The sequence below is a fragment of the Phoxinus phoxinus genome (genome assembly GCF_949152265.1).
Source record: "Phoxinus phoxinus genome assembly, chromosome: 22".
Classification (NCBI taxonomy): Eukaryota; Metazoa; Chordata; class Actinopteri; order Cypriniformes; family Leuciscidae; genus Phoxinus; species Phoxinus phoxinus.
Window position 1 is genome coordinate 24,321,296 of NC_136897.1, and position 19,576 is coordinate 24,340,871.

The 19,576-nt window shown below is 35.4% G+C and overlaps 2 protein-coding genes across 4 annotated transcripts; one reads left to right on the forward strand and one right to left on the reverse strand.

The window, feature by feature from the left end:
- Nucleotides 1-583: 583 nt before the first annotated feature.
- psma5 (proteasome 20S subunit alpha 5) lies at nt 584-8,458 on the reverse strand. 3 transcript variants are annotated; one of them, XM_079597313.1, is made up of 11 exons: nt 8,377-8,458; nt 7,818-7,883; nt 5,424-5,466; nt 5,047-5,113; nt 4,726-4,852; nt 4,567-4,634; nt 4,327-4,434; nt 4,161-4,219; nt 2,173-2,275; nt 1,336-1,422; nt 885-1,233 (listed from the first exon to the last, which is right to left on the reverse strand). In XM_079597313.1, exons 3-11 carry the CDS (start codon nt 5,450-5,452, stop codon nt 1,156-1,158), a joined length of 726 nt encoding a protein of 241 aa, XP_079453439.1. In that variant the 5' UTR covers nt 5,453-5,466; nt 7,818-7,883; nt 8,377-8,458; the 3' UTR covers nt 885-1,155. The 3 variants fall into 3 exon arrangements, with proteins under 3 accessions (XP_079453437.1, XP_079453439.1, XP_079453438.1); XM_079597312.1 differs by having other exon boundaries at nt 8,162-8,422; XM_079597311.1 differs by lacking the exons at nt 7,818-7,883; nt 8,377-8,458 and adding an exon at nt 6,057-6,202 and having other exon boundaries at nt 584-1,233.
- sypl2a (synaptophysin-like 2a) lies at nt 6,859-19,085 on the forward strand. The gene is made up of 6 exons (XM_079597315.1): nt 6,859-7,111; nt 7,194-7,268; nt 12,569-12,678; nt 13,300-13,495; nt 15,530-15,706; nt 17,527-19,085. The coding sequence occupies exons 1-6, from the start codon at nt 7,097-7,099 to the stop codon at nt 17,647-17,649; spliced, it is 696 nt and encodes a 231-aa protein (XP_079453441.1). The 5' UTR covers nt 6,859-7,096; the 3' UTR covers nt 17,650-19,085.
- Nucleotides 19,086-19,576: the final 491 nt, after the last annotated feature.

Sequence of the window (19,576 nt, forward strand, 5' to 3'; positions counted from 1 at the left end):
ACGTTTCTTGGTAACCTTTTCAATGGCCATAGGTTTGCACGCGTTAACATTCCAAACGCAAAGGTTTAACATTAATATTAATAAGAAAATATCGACATTACTCCGCAATTGACCAATGGCGAAGGCCTGGTTCATGAATATTAAGAAACAAGCAGAACTGGGTTAACCACGCCTTCTGCTGACCAACCTATCTTACAAATTGTGTGGCACCAGTCTTCCTTCCGATTTAAAATGACAACAAAACTGTCTTGATGTGCTGTGATTTGAATGTCATTAAATTTTTATTGCATTGATATTATGGTAAGCCTACCATAAAAATATTTGATATTACAGAAACTGGCTAATACATTTAATTAAACAATTACTTCTATTATTACTATACTGTACTATATAATTACTATATTATTGTAACTTGTATTGAATAAATGTAATTTATAACATCATGTTACTGTACTATATTAACAAATAAATTATTGGTTCAACATTTTTTAAACAAAGAACATTTTTGGTGAAAAATGAATAAGGCCACACATTTGTCACATTGACCATGTTAACTGTACAAAGAGCCATTATATATAAAAATGCTTTATATAGATTTATTTTATAGAACTAAAATTAAACAATAACAATTGAGTTTCACAAAAACAATTGTATATACCCCTTCAAATGCATGGTATTATATTAAATTATAAAAATTAGCATAATATTTACACACACGGTCCAAAAGTATATAATAAAAAAATTATCCTTCTTTAGACTTTTACATACAATTAAACTGCTGTACTTATAATAAATTGTTACAGCACATGATATTTCTCATTTCTATTCTATTTTTTTTTCTTTATTAGCCTATAAACGACTCAAAAGAAGAAACCAAACTCGAGAGTTTTTCAACAACAGTTTATTATCGCAGTGATTGGTAACAAAAAGAACCCCCCATTTAATTCAACTACAAGATCTGCTGTCCTGTGCTTGTACAGAACTATAGAAATTTTGGGATGACAGAAGAAGAAAAAAGTAAAAAGACTCAATTCCTGTCTGAACAGGCAAACCGTAGGATGCAGCCAGAGTATTACGTATGTAATTGCTGTGTGTTGATTCACACAAATTACACTGAATTTTTTGTATTGAACATCAGTTGGGCTTAGCACAGCTCTAGATATCCTTGATGACATCCTCAAGCTCTTCTTTTGTGTACATGTGAAAGGTCTTGCCGGGCTCTACTGTGGCAAGCTGCAGGCAGAGAAAAGGAAATGGTCAGACCTTCAAATACTTTTAAATTAAATCATATTTCACATGACCGACACCATGTGAGGTGAAGTGCTTGTGCATTACCTCAATGTTAGTGGAATTGAGTTTCTCCTCCATCACTTGTTTCAGAATAGTGAGAGAAGACTTGATGGCATCCTTTAACGTCATGGACTGGAAAAAATAAAGAGATATTTTATGAATGTTAACAGGGGAACATAAGTGACAAGTACAGTGTGATTATTTTCCCCCCAAAGCATTTAGATTAATGAAGAAGTCTTTTGGAAACTGGCCGCTGCTTATTAGATTGCAGGGTCACATGGGTGAGTCTTGTGACTAAAGTTACACTAGTAGAGGCATGACATACTGGAATGGGAAGATGGGTGGGGTGGATTTAAAAAGGGACTCTGATTTCTTGAGCACAAGGCTCAATTTGCTGCAGCAGGATTCTCTCGAGAGAAACACTTTTCTCTGTGAGAATATCATCTTGAAATAATCTTGCTGAGGCATTATGGATCAGATGGCTAAGTTAGAGCTTAGAATGTTGTTATATACACATGGAGATGATTTTCCATTATATAAAAGTACATAACTGTATAATATAATATATGTTAAAAGTTAGTTGACCCCAATTTGCCTATAGAATTAAATTATACAACTTATGATGCAAAAATGGTTGCTAGGCTAGCGCTATTTGTTTTTTTACATCAATATTTACTCAGTATCAAATTAGACTTACAGACAAATCACTAAGATGATTCAGATACAAAAATAATGCTACTTTTGAAAGTTTGTGCAGGCTCAAGGGATGTTGATCTGTGCATTCAACTTGAGCATCAAAACTCAGCCATCAGATTACCATTTCATTATTCATTTAACCATAAAAAGTAAATGAGATAAAGAGAAGAGAGTGGGTAAACAAACCTTGTGGTAAACCTCCTGCAGAGAGCTCTGAGCACCTTCAGATGCTGAGCCAATAGCCCTGGCATCACACTGGACAAAAGTGCCAGAAGGATCCATGTGGTATCTGAAAAAAAGAAGAAGCGTGATTTACATACTATACAAACCAAACAAGTCTGTACGAGTGCCTAATAAAGAACAACCCGGGTATTCAGAACTTCTCTGAACTTTTTGAATCTTGGAAAGTTTAACATTTTTATGGAATAATTTAATAATTATGTTTTTGATACAGACTTCTTCTAGAACTACACAATTCTAATTCTGTTTTTGTGATTGCAAATTAAAATGTTCTTTATTATTATTTGTGCTGCAATTCACCCTGAAACATGCAGCGCATATATTTATTTAACTGAATCACAGCCTTGACAATAATAATTGATAATCGAACTAAGCGATATTGCAATTTCAGTTTTATTCTGATTTATCATGCATCATTAAAATGGGTAAAATTTTAAACAACAAATATTGTAATTAGAATAGTTACAATATGTTTATACTGAATTCTTGTAGAAGTGCACGATGCAAGAAAAAAAAGATTGAAATTTTGTTTATTATAAAATAAATAAAAAACTCCAGGTTTGCTGTGCTTAGTTGAACTGCACAATTTGGCGGGGAAAAAAATACTGAACAAAGAACACTGCCAGGATTCACTCTGAAATATGCAGCACATATTTAGTTAAATCAAAGCCTTGGCGCTTTGATAACCACACTAAGCCATATTGCAATTTCATTTTATTCCAATTAATCTTGTATCCCTATTTTCTATGCATAGTAGGGGTGGAACGGTTCTCAAAATCCTCGGTTCAGTTTGTATCACGGCTCTGTGGTCACGGTTTTCGGTTAGATTCGGTATACATTGTTAATGTTTTTTTCCTTTTTAACACTTTAGAAATACCATACATCAGCATAAAAGATATAGCTTTGTAATCTACCATTTACAGTATTTAAAAAATAAGTTATTCTCAACGTCATGTAATCAAAAAACTGAAAGAATGAGGCAGCTTGATCTTAGGAATAGACATTATTGTGACACTGACAATCATAAATTATTAAATCGGCTATTAGATACAGCAAGAGGGGAGATGTAGTTCATTTCAACAGGCTTTCCATTTATTTGTAAAAAAGTTAACAACTGTTGGCCTTAAATTGTAGCTGTGAACAAAAACACTTATTGTCAAATTTAAAGAACAGACTTTCTTGTCACTGTCAGTGCCTACATTTATTACAGTGTTGTTACAGTAACTTTGTGGTGGCTCTAAAAAAATTAATCTTTAAATTAAGAAAAATAACTTCAAACTATAGATCTATATGGTGACATTTAAATGCTTCGGGTAGTAGAAGTTGTTCTTTCCTACCCGACTTTCTCTCGCTGTCAGTTGACACACTGGGGTCATGTCTCCGCAGATGAGTTAACATATTGGAAGTGTACCATTAGCAGCATAAGCAACACGTGTCGCACAGTGCTTGCAAACTGTGGTCAGTTTTATCCACCACTTTCTTACCACCGCCGTTGTCATCATATGTAGTACTAAATCCAAAATGATCCCACACAGTAGACTGAAACGATACTGTCAGTGCCTCCTCTTAAAACTTGAGGTTGCCATTTCTGCAGTTGACACTCCTGACAATCCTAACATTCACCTCCGTGCCAAATGATAAAAAAAACACGTTACACTGCGCGTGGCCGGACCCGAACAATACACACTAGTCTCGAACCGTGACAATTGAATTGAATGGTTCAGATTTTTTTCATGAACTGTTCCACCCCTAATGTATAGATTCTAATATTTCTAGATAAAGGTCATTCTTCATCTTACCCGTACATCGAGCAGGGTAAAAAAAAAATTAAATTCTTAATTCTTAAACAATTCTTAATTGTTTCAAATATCTACTGCAACAAAATGCTGCACATTTACCTAGCTAAATACTAAAAACAAAAGACGTATACTTACAGCTGAGGTCCCTTCTCATCCACACCACCAAAAAGCAGAGCGACACCAAAAGGACGGCTCTAAATTTGAAAAAATTTGAACATTTGTATTCAAACCACAACTAGAGACTACCGTCCTCAGTGAGCTGAAAACAAGTGCAATAAAATTGAAGGCCGATGGCTCTTACCATAGCGCCAGGGTCAGCGTCCTCCTCTCCAAACTGCAGAGCGAGGTTAGACACGGCCTGCGTTACGCTCTCCACCGTCATCGTCTCGTTGTAGGTGAACCAATGGTTCTGCAGAAACACTAGAATGTTTACAATATAATCTTTTGCATTTGGAGTGAAAACTTTTTCTGCCACCTGTACACAATTATTACTAAATGAGACTCATTGGCTTTGGTATCATATTAAGAAACTTTCACTGACCTGTGTTTCCACTCTTGCTTTGTCAATGAGCGTTTTAGCATCAGCTATTAAGCCACTCATGGCACAGCCTGTATAAAGAAATGAACATGATCATTCACAACTAGCTTTATTACCCGTATCCTCACCGAGAATATATAATATAATAAAAGTTTGTCTAACCAATATGAGTGTCGATCTCTACAATCTTTTCAATGCTGCTGGGCTCCATCAGAGGAGAGGTTATTCTCTTCTCCACAGCGAGACACACTCCCTCTGATGTCTGAATGCCAATAGCTGTGGACCCCAACTGGAAAAACGCACAAAGCAAAGCAAATCAGCACCGACATTCACTTCTTACAACATAAGAAAAGCTGAGAAAGACAATATTCTGGTAATAAGAAGTGCCACCCACATATCATATTGCAAGTATATAATCGTATTATTCTAGTAGACTGTGTTAGTAAAACTCAATTTATTATTGAATATACAGAAAAGATTTACCTTGATGGCTTCAATAGCATATTCTACTTGAAAAAGCCTTCCCTCTGGTGAGAAAGTGTTAACTCCTCTGAGGATGAAAAAAAAAAGTAAATACGATACAGTAAGCATATTCAAATATATATTTATAATAGCTTTTATACACTGAAATAAACCGTAGAGTTGCTGCATTTACTATATTGGCAAAACAAAACTGAAAGTGAAAGTTTCAAGACAAGACAGTGACATTAACTTACATCCCTTCAAGAGATGTGTGTAAATATCATATATATATATATATATATATATATATATATATATAAGACACCACAAGCATGAAAAGACATTCAAAGCAGTGAAAGCATAAAGTATAGATAAAGGTCATAGATAAAAGGTCTTACCTGTCATATTCTGATCTTGTTAGGAACATATTGAAGTGCAAATCTATAAAAAAAATCAATACGAAAAGGTTAAATTAGACCTGGGTAATCAAACTTTAAATGAAGCAAATTAGCACAAAACAACAGATTGCTATGTAAGCGGCGCGATGTTGGCATTGCATCAAGTGCATGCACAACCAATCAGAGACAGGCACCCCTTCCATTGATTGGATGATTTTGAGATGAAAGGCGGGACTAAGAGTCAACTATCTATTTGATTGGTCGAACCACCATTCACTCAATGACAAGGCATGTTTCCTTTCAACCAAGTCATTCATAGATGAGCGCTTTAAAAATACTCCCAGCTTATTTATTTTCATCTATGCACTTTTAAAAACCCTCAATGAGCTCAATGAGCAGTTTGCCCATAATATTTTTATACATTTCGGTCTTTATTTGGATTAAACCATGAGAGAACCTATACACATGAGCATCTGCCGTTAGCTAACGTTAACCGATTTACTAACCTTACTAAATAAACAACACACAGGCCGTTAAAACAACTTTATAAAATATGCTTTGTTGTTTCAAATGCTTTTGTCTGTTGAGTTGCGACTTACTGCAGTAGAGCACAACAATACATTAATTTCTTACCTTCTGCAGTGGAGAGTGAGTTTGCTAGTTTCAACAGTGCAGGAAGTGTTTATACATAATCGCCCGACAAAAACGTTCACGACAACTTAGGTTCCTACCCTTTAGCACACAGGGCTATGAGTGGTCGTAATACTTTATTGTGCCATATGACGACGATATGAATATGGCATATATATCACGTAAAAAAATAATTATTTACAAATTAAAGACACCAAAATGTTTACAATCAAATTATAACATAAGTGAATTTAAACTTAAGGGGGTTAATTCATGTCTATTGCAAGTCATTTAAGGGATGAAATACAATTTTCCAATATTTTTTTTTAATGCCACAAAATTGTACATGAAACTGTAAATCAAACTTACAGTTCAGTCCAATTTTTTCCAGTCCAATACCAAATACAATAATGTTACTAATAATGGTACATATTAAATGGAAAATATTTGTAATTTCTTAGGATAAAATGGGTAATTTTTATATTCGTTATCATTATATTATTCGTCCATCATAATATCCATTATTTAAGATATTGTAAAGGCCAACATTTTAGATGATAATATTTCAGTTTTTTTAGCCATTTATTTATAGAACATCAAATTAAACAATATTTATTGTAAATACACATAACAAAGGTCATGCAAAAGCCACTTAATAAACTTGCCTAATGAAATAATATTTTAATAAAGATTCGTGTTCTTAATATTTTTATTAATTTGTGCTATTTTACAAAAGCAGTTTATTCATAACCACCAATACAAGCTCAATCTTTTGCTTATTTGGGCATATTTTGTATGGAGGGATCTGGCAACACTGCGGTGCATTTACGCGTGTATGTCACTTTAAGAGAAAGTTGAAATCACGTGTTTCACTGTAGAAAGTTTGACAAGTTGGTCGACACAAGTCCTCTATTTTTCCCGCTAGCGAAAACCTTGAACGTCATTGTCGTGTGTCCTCTTTTTCTGTTAATAACGAAATCAGAAACAATCCTGGAATCGAAGTCTTGTCTATTAGCTACAATATAAAAACACGCCCCAAAAACATGGAAATCGTACAGGTAATAAACTAACAGCCGTTTGGTGGTCTTTTCCGCTCACGAGATCGATTGAAGGATTTCGTCTTATTTTCTCCACTTACAGAAAGTCATGTCGGGGTTTAGTCTGGATTTGGGACCTGTGAAAGAGCCACTGGGATTTATCCGAATCCTGGAATGGGTGAGTTGCTGCGATCATTCAACAGATCCAAATGTCACATAGTTACAGTATATTTTTGATGGGAGGTTCAGTATGACAATTGATACACTCTTGCAAATGTCTTTAAACACTGTATTAAGCGATCATATCCACGCACCTTTAGTTTAAACGATGATACAAGTTCGTTTCAGTCACATATGGTGCTGTTGTTTTGTCAATAACGGGCAACACCCATGTCAATTTAATGACAACTGGATCCAAACTGGTATATTTTCCATTATTAAGGTCACCTATACACATACGCATCTTTACATGTGTCATCAGATAGGGATTGTGCTGTAGAAGTCTTCTCAAGCATACAAATGCATGCAAATTTATACAAGTCCTGCCTTGCACACTGCCTCTTGAGAATTAAATGGTGTTTACATTGCCAACTGTAGGAGGAACCAATATAGTCATGTTTGCCACATGCGCATAAGAGGCTCCTATGGTGGACTTTAGACTAAATACTACATATACCACTTCAAACAATGGAAAATCTAGGCTATAAAGGCAATAAAACACACCTACCTGCAGGGTTCTCCGACTGATGTGGGTAACTAGGCCTCGACTCACTCTCTGGAGGTCATTAACCTACTAAGAAATAAGGCTGGATATGAAATTAACTTTTTGATTCAGTCTGATCTGATTTACGTGCTATACAATTAAGTTTAGATGATCTAGAATGTAGAAGCTTTCTTCAGAGGGGCATCTCAGCTACTTTCGCATGGCTTGCGAGCTAAATATATTTTTGTTTGTCCTCAATGTAGTTGTAGACTAGACTGAAATTCAATCCAGTTGGTCTGATATAGTTTAGAAGTCCGGAAGTAGAAGCTAACTGCCACAAAATTCAGTGTTGATATGTGACGCTATACCTGCGTAAACACAGACGTATCCGACAGCACTGATACCAGCCAAGATCATTTTTAGAAGTGATGTGTGTTCAGAAAATAATCTGAAATAGCATGTAGTTTAACAGATATTCAGTAATTGACCAGGTCATGCAGGTGCATTGATCCTTTAAAGTTGGCATGAAACGGAAGTTACAATAGTCTTTCCTTCCCTATTTATATATCAGAGTTAAACTTGCCTGGTCCTACCAGAGTCAGACTCTCGTACATTTCATTTGTACAGAGAGTCTGGCCTCTCTCCATTGACAAGTGTTGACTTCCTTGTAGGCGGGTCCTCTGTTGAAGTTTAAAACTATTGGATCTGCCCAGAGTCACTCTGGATCTGCCATAACCAATCAATAATGTTTGGTCGTGAACTCGTGATATAACTTCAACTCAAACTAGCGCACGACCTCAGTGTCATCTTTCTCAGCCACTCCCTCTGTTCGCTGATTGGACCGGTAAAAAATTGACCGGAGAAAACCCAAGAATATACTGCAAACCCAGACGTAGTACTGGGAAAATTAAAATTGAGCGGAAGTATGTAGGAGGGCGGAGCCAGGCTAGAGTTGAACCGCTTCTCGAACAATTTTGTCCTGGTTTTAGTTGGATGGTTGTGGTTTGCTATTGGTCCATCTCATGTGAGTGACAGGTTGCCCCGCCCTTGCGCCATTAAACACGTCATCAAAGAAGAGAATAGTGATTGGAAGTCCGATTCTTTTCCGCAAAGTTAGTTTTTATCACGCAATGATGGCACATATATGCACTGCTACTATTCTAAAGCACCCATTAATGATGTGAAACACTGATGCTTTACATTTATAGTGAATTAATTAGTCTTAATCAACTTCCCTTTTTACATAAACCATTAAAAAACTCTTTAATTTCAGCTCCTGCCTCAAGTCAACTGCTCAGTTTACGCTTGCATCAGCAGCTCATCGGTTCTTTGTCCGAAGCGTTTCCTCGGTTCAGCGTACTGATGACTCGTGAACTGTTGTAACCATTAACTGACTCTTGAACTGCTATCGGTTTACTGCTGTTGACCCAGTCCGATCTATACTATATGTTACACTTTATGCTTTTCAGCAAAAGACATCAGGAACCTTTAATGAAACCTTCGGCAGACCGTTCCCAGCACGTCTGACATATCCGTACTCTTCTCAGTTCAGTGTTAATGGAACGCTGGAGTTGGCAAAAACCGGCATCATAGGATCATATACTCCTTGATATTGGCTCATTTCGAGACTGTGTGAGTGTCAGGCACGTCCGAAAGTGAGTTTTAATTGTAATATACTTGTAAATCTGTGCTGACTCGAGCTGCAAACTGTTTAAGACGGGCACATGCATTTAAAAAATAATGATGTGCACAAATAAATAATTTATAATAGTGATGTGAAGGCAAGGTATAGTAACCCATACTCGGAATTTGTCCTCTGCATTTAACCCATCCATGTTAGTGCACAGCACACACTCATTAGGAGTAGTGAACACACACACACACACACACACTGCAAGCCGTAGATAAACCCAGAGCAGTGGGCAGCCATTTTTGCTTGAACCTTCGGGTTACCAGTCTGACTCACTCACCATTAGGCCACGACTGCAATATTCCATGAAAAAACAAGAATTGTCCATTTTGATTTCTTAGTGTCTTTAAATGTTGTCTAGGCCTTTGTTTCTTGGCGACATATTTTCTTCTTCTCTCACCTGGCAGGTTTTACATCTCTTTCGCTATTGCCAGACCCTTTGTAAACATTTGCACTTTGCACACCATTTTGCCTTGTCTTTGCAAGTCATTATAATTCCGAACGTGCAAGGTGGTAGAGAAAAGAAAAAGTGCAATTTAACACTAGAGTGTTGTTTTGGATCCTTTGTATGGAGGTAATGGAATTTCAGCAACTTAATCCAGGCGCCGTTTCATCACAAGCTCATTGGAAGTAATCCCAGAAAATGAAAACCCACAGAGAAATATAATTTGACTTGCACAAGGTGTAAATGAAGCTGTTATCTCATTAGGTTAGAGATTACATTTGGAGATCTAGACAAGCTGAACTGGAAGTAGGAACTAGGAAATAAATAGTTCTTTAAGGTGTAACCGGTCTGGCGTTAGCTGCGTAAAAGTGCTTGCATGTGGAGGAGGATATGGTTAATATGCATTCATAAGCATTTGTTTTAGAGAATGTCCTGAATTGCAAAAACATCTAAGGAAACGGGCGGTTTGACACATTATTTACGTAAAGCAAGAATGTCAGCCACTCCCTACAAAATCAGCATGTGTCCGCTGTGAGGTTTTTGCTTTTAACAACCACAACCCAGTCTTCCAGTAATAATACAACGAGGGAGAGGAAGTATTGGTCGCTGACAGGTAAATCGACCTCTGATCAGGTTGACCGTGCTGGCAGGGACGGTTCATTTACACAAAGACGCTCTTTAATGGTCACTTGCTGTGTGTAGGTGTGCATTCCAGCGTGATCGTGGCATCGGTCCACCATGTGGCTCTGTTTGGTGCCAGGCACCCTTAGTTGGCTCGCTGTGCTTCTCTGTGCCAAGCACCTGCACCACACGCTGACCAGGAATGAAGCCAGAGTCTTGGCGGGGTGAAGATCACACACCCACTCTTCAGAATGCAGAGTGATTTTCATGGCAGATTTTCAAAAATCATGCTATTTTTAGAATCATTTTGGGGTGCAATTCAGACCAGCGTGTCTCCGAGGATCAGATATCTGGTTTAGTGAAAGAAGAAAGCGATCTAGACTCTGCTGGAAAATAGACTGTTAAGTCTGGTCAAATTTATCTGGATTAATTTATCACTTCAAACATATTAGAGAATTTTTTTTAATATATACTATTTTCTGTGAATTATATAAAAGCAGTCAAGAAAAGTCATATTTCAAAAATGTTTATTATTCTATTTATATTTTTCAAATTTAGAGTAATTATAGAAAATATTTTTATTTTAAGAATGATAGAAAATATACTAATTCACATAAAATATATTTTTCTTAAAGACAATTTGGTCTATTTTTAGGGCCATTGTAATATTTTGCACTGTGACCAATTAATTTTTGCAGATCACCAACATTATTATTTTTAGTATTATTTATAGAATTATTTTTACATGAATAACACAGTAGCATTTAATGAGCTTTTATTTGGATTTTCATTTTAATTTGTGTTAGTAATTTTGTCATATTTATTAGTTTGTGTTTTTATATATATATATATATATATATATATATATATATATATATATAATGTCAGTTTAAGTCATTTTAGCACCTCAGCATAAATTAGAAACATTGATCTCCATTCCCTCCCACAAAATTTCTCACAAAGGACTTCTGGGACAGAAATTCTGCATCCCACTATTGTGTTTCCTGTATAATAGCAACTGTTTCTTAGAAGATCCTTTCTTAAACAGGGGGTTCCACAGAGACACTTCAGTGATCAAACAATCCTTGGAATGCTTTAATATATAGCTAAAATGTAAAACTTTAACTTGGTTTGAATATTTGTTTCGTTTCCACTGACTGACTCTCAAGCTGTGAGTAGAGCTTGTCTTAAAGGGATAGTTCACCTGAAATTAAAGTCTGTCGTTTTACCCACGAAAGAGTCATATGGTTGGAAACAATATGAGGCTGAGTAAACTATCGCTTTAATCATTCTTCCTCACAATGTGCTTAATCCGAGATCCACAGTGTCTTTCTGTTTTACAGCATGGCTCTTAAAAGCTTATCTTTTTTAACGATTTCTATGACTCCTGTTTTTTTTTTTTTTAAAGCAAATCACCTTAGAAACAGGGGGAAACACTGACTCAGAGCACTGAAAAAAGCCTGCAGAATCTATAAATCAGAGCTGTGCTACTGTAGTTATTCTCACAAATATCTGCAAAAGCCACTTCCTGTGTGGAAGTGGGGCGTTTGTAAAAGGAAAGCAGCGAACCACGCGCCAGGATATGTGTGAGTCAGCAAGGGGAAAACCATTGACGGATCAAACACTCAATTCATTTCACTCTCATTTATCATTTCACTTCACTGACGGCTGGTTTAAATTAATGTTGAATTCATGTTTTTGAAGTCTTATTTTTTTTTTTTGTATATGCTAAAGCTGTCACTAATAAAATTCAGGCACAACAATTTTTTAAAAATCCAGATCCTATTCTAGTGGTCAAAATAGAATTCAACTAAATATTTATAATGATCAAATATGAAATGCTTACATGAAATTGCGGAGACTTGTTTACTCATAATAGAGCATTTTCACATTTTCAGACCAAGTGTGCATAGTTAAAGTCAGTGCTGATATCAGAACTGATATATGACAATTGCTCCGTAATGATTTCATGGAAAATGCTACACGGATGTCTTATTATCATGATTATTGTGTTTTCAGATTTTCACCATTTGTGCCTTTGCCACCACTGGTGGTTACGTCGGATCCACTGTGGTAAATCATATCTGTAGAAGCGAAGATATCACTGCTAATTTTGGATATCCTTTTAGGTAAAACAACCACATTTCTTTTACAAATTATTTCAAAATAAAGGTATCTTTTTTCATTGTTAAAATGCTGTTTAGCTGTAAGTCATGCAATGAGTAAGCCATTTGCAATTTGTAGAGATGCACCGATACTAAATTTCTCTGCTGATACCAATAGCATATTATTTAGAATGATATATCTGCCAATACCATAGTTTAATTTCTCAAGGAAAAAAATCTCTCCCAAATAATGCTGTAAACTATACAGGGAACCCTCTCATTTGGTACATTACTACAATATTAGAGGTTAAAATGAACATCAGAGCTATTATATTCAACTGGTATTTATTTTTAATAATTAATAATAATAATTAGTAATTAATTATTATTAGTTATTAAGTCATTATTAATAATTACACCCAAATAAAAACTGAAATGTTTCTATGCAACTCGGTTGTACTTAAGGTAGTTTTTATAAACACTTGTCTTAACGCGAATTTATTCAAGCTTAATTAAGCTTTTGTGTTTTTTTTATGCTTAAATTCTTTTATCAGCTGATACCGATTACTGGCAGATACATCAGTGCATCTCTAGTATTTTGTTTAACATACAAAACATATTAAACATGTGACTCCTACTTATCAGGCTCCCCAGTCAGTCATATGATATTTTTCATTGCAATGGGACCAAGAACGTGACCTACCTGCAGGGAGATTTCTCCTCCTCGGCTGAGTTCTTCGTCGCTGTGGGAGTCTTGGGCTTCCTGTATTGTACTTTCACCCTCGTCCTGTACTTGGGCTACCAGCAGGTTTACAGGGAGTCTAACCGTGGCCCCACCATTGTGAGTCATCAGTCAATTCATTTTTTTATTTTTTTTTTAACATTATGAGTGAATGTGAGTGTATGAATTATTATGTTTGTGCAATTGTCATTTGTATGATATTTTTTGTATGTACTTGATGTGTCATGAATCAATCAAAATCAAAAGCAAGACATTAAGAGTTTGTGACTTGTTGTTTGGAACAAAATTATTTTTGTGATACAGAAGATTTAATAGAATATTAAAATATGTTTAGTGAGGATTTGTGAATTTATTTGATTTACAGCTTATTCATTTATGGCCGACCAATATGCATTTTTCAGTAGACGTCTTATGGTAGGGCAGCCAATATCGTTTCTGTATGATACAATTTAATGGTTGCAAATGTGATGTTTGATTTAAAGTGCCCCTATTAAGCTAAAGGTTCCAAAAACACTTTAATTTTCTTTTTCACTTCTTTTCTCACAGTGTCTGATAAAGGATTTGAACAGTTTGATAAAGGATTCATTCTTCTAAGGGTACATTTACATGACAACGATGTACTAAAAAAAAAACTGAAAAAAATTATCTTTGTGTTTTTCGCGTATAGACAAGTCAAAACAAACGCTTATTCACACGGATCCAGGAGAACGACTAAAAACGCTGTTTTGCATGCCAGGCCAGTAGTTGGCGATGTCACTTTGTAAAGAAACGTTACGCACCTATAGACTGAAGACGTAAAATGCATGCACACGACGTCACCATTTTCACAAATTCGCATTTTTGTAGTTTATACAGAAAAAATAACGGTGCACTTTGAAAACTGGTTGCCCCCAAACCGATATTGTTGTGTAAATGAACAGCCAAAACGCATAAAAAGTTTTAAATTTTTATTAGAAAGTGGTGTTGTGTAAACAGTCCCTAAACCCCTCCTTTCTGAGAACCTAATCTGCTCTGATTGGTCAGATGGCCCAGTCTGTTGTGATTTCGTCTACCGCTTACAGCACGTGTCGGAAACCAAACGCCTCATTACCATATCTGACTTTTAGCTCTGGATCTTCCACAGTGCTTCTTACACTGTGATACCAACAGTAACGATGACGTTGGTTTTACCATATCAATTTGAGTCCTCATCTTTTGGAAGTGCAGCAAAGTGGATTTGCTTTTGCAGCTCAGAAAACAGCATCTTCTCGACATGGAGACAACACAAACCAAACTCTTCCAGTCTCAGCGACAATTACAGTGTTTGAGGGCGGGCAGGGTTTGTACAAGGTGCTTAAAGTACTTGAATTTGACTTTGACATTTAAGTCTTTGAAAACAGCCATATTTACGAAGAGGTACTTGAAAAGTGCTTGACTTATTTAAATACTATATACGGTATATGAATCCTTAAAAAATACTAAAAATAGTGTTTGATAAGTGTGATATCTGATTGTAGTCCTTAAAAAACTAAAAGTTGTGCTTGAAAAGTCAAGTCCTGGAATTTCATTTTACAGTATCTGTACAAATCCTGGGCGTGTCCAAGTGGATGTTGTTTGCTGGCAGCCAATGAAAACCATTATGCAAATTTGGTACAAAACCGTTCTTGCAGGAAGTAAGACTGGAATTCGGACGTCTAGTTTTAGGCAGTTCAGAATCAATTCTTTCTTTTGGGAAGCAATAACTTTTATCCATTTATCATGCACTTTCATCTTTTGAAACTTTACAGACCTTTTACTTTCACAAACAGCTATATTACACACTGCATGAAGGGTAATATCTGGAAAAACATGATAGGGGCACTTTTTAGGATTTTTGTGTACATTGATTTTACAGTACTTTATTCACAATTCACTTATCAAATTTTTATAGAAAACAAGTATTCATTGTAAAGGCTGTACTTTTTGGAACTGACACTGACACTTCTGTTAACTGTCCAAATATTTGTTTTATTCACATCTTCTCATGCGATTTTCTTTTAACTGTTGGACTAACTTTGTGTGTTTTGTCCTTTTGACAGCAACTTGTATAATTTTCTCCTACAATTCCCACAAACAAGGATTGCTATCCCAAACTTGTATCTGTTTCCTCCCCAGGATCTGATTGTGACTGGGATCTTTGCGTTCTTGTGGCTGGTGTGCTCCTCAGCCTGGGGAAAAGGCTTGACCGATGTCAAGTATGCTACAGATCCTGAAAGGCTCATCAAGAATTGTCTGCCTGATGAATGCACATTGAAGAACCACCCTTCTATGGGCCGTCTCAATGCCTCTGTGGTAAGGACGATTACTACCTGTTAGTTCTGATTTATTTTCTTTCTTTTTTTCAAATTAAGCCTAGTTAATACCTTGAACATTTCTTTGGCCGATATTTTTACATGTACCTCACATGTCCTAACATTGCTCTGATTTGAGGCAGATCTAGTTTGACTACTTTTTGGTTTTGCACACACCTACACACTGACCATTACAGACAGTTTTACTCAATGTGATATGACTGTATATTTGATCAATTATGGATACATGTTTAACCCTGTAAAGCTTACTGTATCACATTTGATACTCAGGCCTCCAAATTATGAACATGATCAAAACTTTGCTGAAAAACCTGTTGTACACAATCTACTACATTCCTTCTGTCGCCTGATTGATAGTTGATACTTTTTAGGAAGTAAAATGCCTTTTAGTATAATTCTAAAAACATCCTATTTTTTTCTATTAAATCTGTAATAATTTGTATATGTAAACTTACAAAAAATAAGTTGAAGCAACTTAGGTTAGCTTGATTATCCATTCATCATCTTTTAGAAAAATATTTGAATTTTGAGGAACATTTATTTGTACATCTCTCAATCATCATCATTGCATTGGACTATATGTTTGCCCCCACAATATAAACTACAGAGCTTTAATCATAAAACTAAGCATTTGAATATCATCTTACTAAGATATTTTATTGGGAGATATACTGACAACTGATATCATCTTACTAATACTTTTAAGCCAGCAGCCATATCACCCTGTAGCCTAAGACTGGTGGCCCACTGAAGCTAAGCAGGGTTGAGCCTGGTCAGTATCTGGATGGGAGACTCCTGGGAAAAGCAGGTTGCTGCATGTAGAGGTGTTAGTGAGGCCAGCAGGGGGCGCTCACCCTGTGGTCTGTGTGGGTCCTAATGCCCCAGTATAGTGATGGGGACACTATACTGTCAAAGAGCACCCAGAAAAGCGCTATTAAAATGTAACTAATTATTTTTATGTAAGTAGTCGCTATACTGTTATAAAGATGCCATTGATTTCAATGAAAACCTTTAATTGTTTTGGCCATATAAATGTTACTGCACCAAACCTCATATTTTTGTTCAGTTTGGACATCTGTATAAAATTGTGGTGTTTTTTTTTTCCTCCTCAAATATGAGCAACAAATTATATATAATTATTATTATTTAAAATTATTTTGTCAAAAAATTAGACTATTTTCAGGCTTCACAGGGTTAAGTTTAATTTTGCTATTGCAATATGAATAGCCCGTACCATGATGGTAGTTGAGCAAACACAGTGTTTGAGTTTCGAGTTGATGAAACCAAACCAATCCAAGCCGGCTTTGTTGGTACCATGACACTGATCATCATCAACTTTCTCTGTCACCTCAGGCTATGATCCTGAGTTTATGTGTGACATCACAGTATTGAACAACCAATCACATACGGCGGAACAATGAAACCTGCGATTCACTTTTATAATTGTCTTTAAAAATCATTTTCATTTTAGAAACAGGGGGAGTGACTATTGCAACAGACATGCAGTGTAAGTTGTTAAAAGACAAACCTCTTTCATTGTGCCTAAAACGCAAGGTTGGCACAAACTAAACCTGAAACACACCTGGCTAGCCGCCTAAACCGGCTGGTTATGGTATAGGCCCCTGGTTGTTTGGTTAAAGTTTGCAAAATGACTTGCACCACGATTTAGAAATAATCTCAAAGACCTGTGGGAGAAAAGTGTGGTTCAATGTGATGACGTTGTCCTTCTAGTCATTTATTTGTAAGCAGAAATGAGCAGTCGAAGCTCTAAATGCATCTTCTCTTTTCTGTTTCTTCAAGCTTTTTGGATTCCTAAACCTGATATTGTGGGCAGGGAACTGCTGGTTCATCTACAAGGAGACTCCGTTTCATAAGCCGGCCAATCCGCCACCCAACGCAGAAGAAGGAGTTTCCAGCTCCTAATAAGACAAGACGGCTGCCTCCTTCCTCTCCTGTCCATCCGTTCATCAAGCAAAAGCTTTGTTTCTAGCTCACTACATTATAAATGCTATAAGCTGAATTCGTCATTTCTTTATGATTTTTGTTTTTATTTTAGTGTCTGTTTGATGGCACTGTCAGATGATAATTCTGTCAAGCAGGTCGTCTGAAGCAAAGCAAAAAAATAAACCAAATTTTATTAGATTAGTAGCATTTCTATTACAACTTACAAGGTTACTTGTGTTCTAGGTTATTGATGTTTTTCTTTTTATAATTAATTTGTCTAATTTGGTATAAAGATGACCTGCATCTCAATAACTCTAAATATCCACTACAATCAATAGACATTGCATTTGAAAGCTATTATGTGAGCACTTAAAACTAGCACTCTAATATCTAGCTCTAGACATTTAAAGCTTGACTTTCCCTGTAGTTTTTAAAAACTATTTATTGGTTTAAGTGCCTTTTCATTTACGTTCACGATCGGATGTTTATGCACACCCAACACACCTTTGACAACTAAGTCACCTTACTTTTGTCAGAAAAGGACAAATCATCTATAACCTTTATTTTACATCCTTGTGTGAATTCTCTGAGTTGACTCTGTTTGAAGTGGTATTTGGTAATACTAATAACTACACCAAAGGCCATATTTAATTTGCTATCAGGAAAAATGTTAACTATTCAACTAGTCATCGTTCAACAGAAGAAATCACTTGTTTAATTGTTTTTCTACTGTTCAGAGTAGTAATGTTGTCATTATTTGTATTTGGCTGTTTGACTTGACACTGTAAATGAAGCGTTTGTATCACGTGGGTTGATGTTTTTATTTGCAAAAAATAACATTTAATTTTGTGCATCTGTGGCATGTTTTACCATCTTTTTTTTTTTACAGAAAAATACATTTCTGGGGATTGCATTCAGTTTAATCCTAAAATATAGAGTAATTGTTCAATAGCTGTGATTTGTCTGTGTGCAGCTTATGTTCTGTTGAACATTTATTGGTATTTGTTTAATTTTAAATTGGCAATTTTTTATTTTTATTATAAAGGCCTAATTGTTTTAGTCATAAGATTAACTCTCAAATTAATATTCACTGGCACATCTAACGTATTTAATCCAATTACCTGGTATGCCAACATAGCTAGATAAAGTAGACACATTAAATTATTAATATAAATGATTGTAGTTGTGATTAAAGGGGAAAAAAGTTTAAAGTGCCATTTAAAAATCTCAAGAGAATTTCCTCATGTCACATACTGTCTAATTTTTGTCCTGAAGCAATCCTCAATTTTGGTTGTGACTTTTGGAAAAATATAGGCCTACATTTTTGTTGTTGTGTTTTGTATCTCTATGCTAAGTTCAGAAGGAAAATCTCCACAAAGGCTGATTTTCGTTAGTATTAAAAGAGGAGAGCTGTACATATTTGTTCGTGTTTTATTTCCAAAAGGCTGCTGTTTACTACATAACCACTAGGTGGTAGTGTTGTAAACGCAATAAATTCATCAAACTAAATCACACACACACAAGTTTTGTGGGGGAAAAAGATAAAAAAAATTAAAAGAAGCCAAAATCACAACACGTTTAACGTGTTCTGATGTTCTCCATGCTTTCTAACTAGAATACCAACGATTAGGTAAAAGAAAAAATCGAGAATTTGAGAACCATTCAGATTTATTTTTGTTATGCATGTGGTTAATCATCACGAGACTTACACAAATATAAACCGTAAAATAAAATTTCATATTTTAAAAATATTAAGAATGTGAAATATTTCTATTCAGTTTAATGTCAAATGGGTTTGAATCTTCGTACAGTAAAAAATAGCGAATATAAGTCGAAACAAAAATAAAACAAGCAACAATGCAAAGGAAAATAATAAATAAACTCTAGATGGAAGAAAATTCTACAT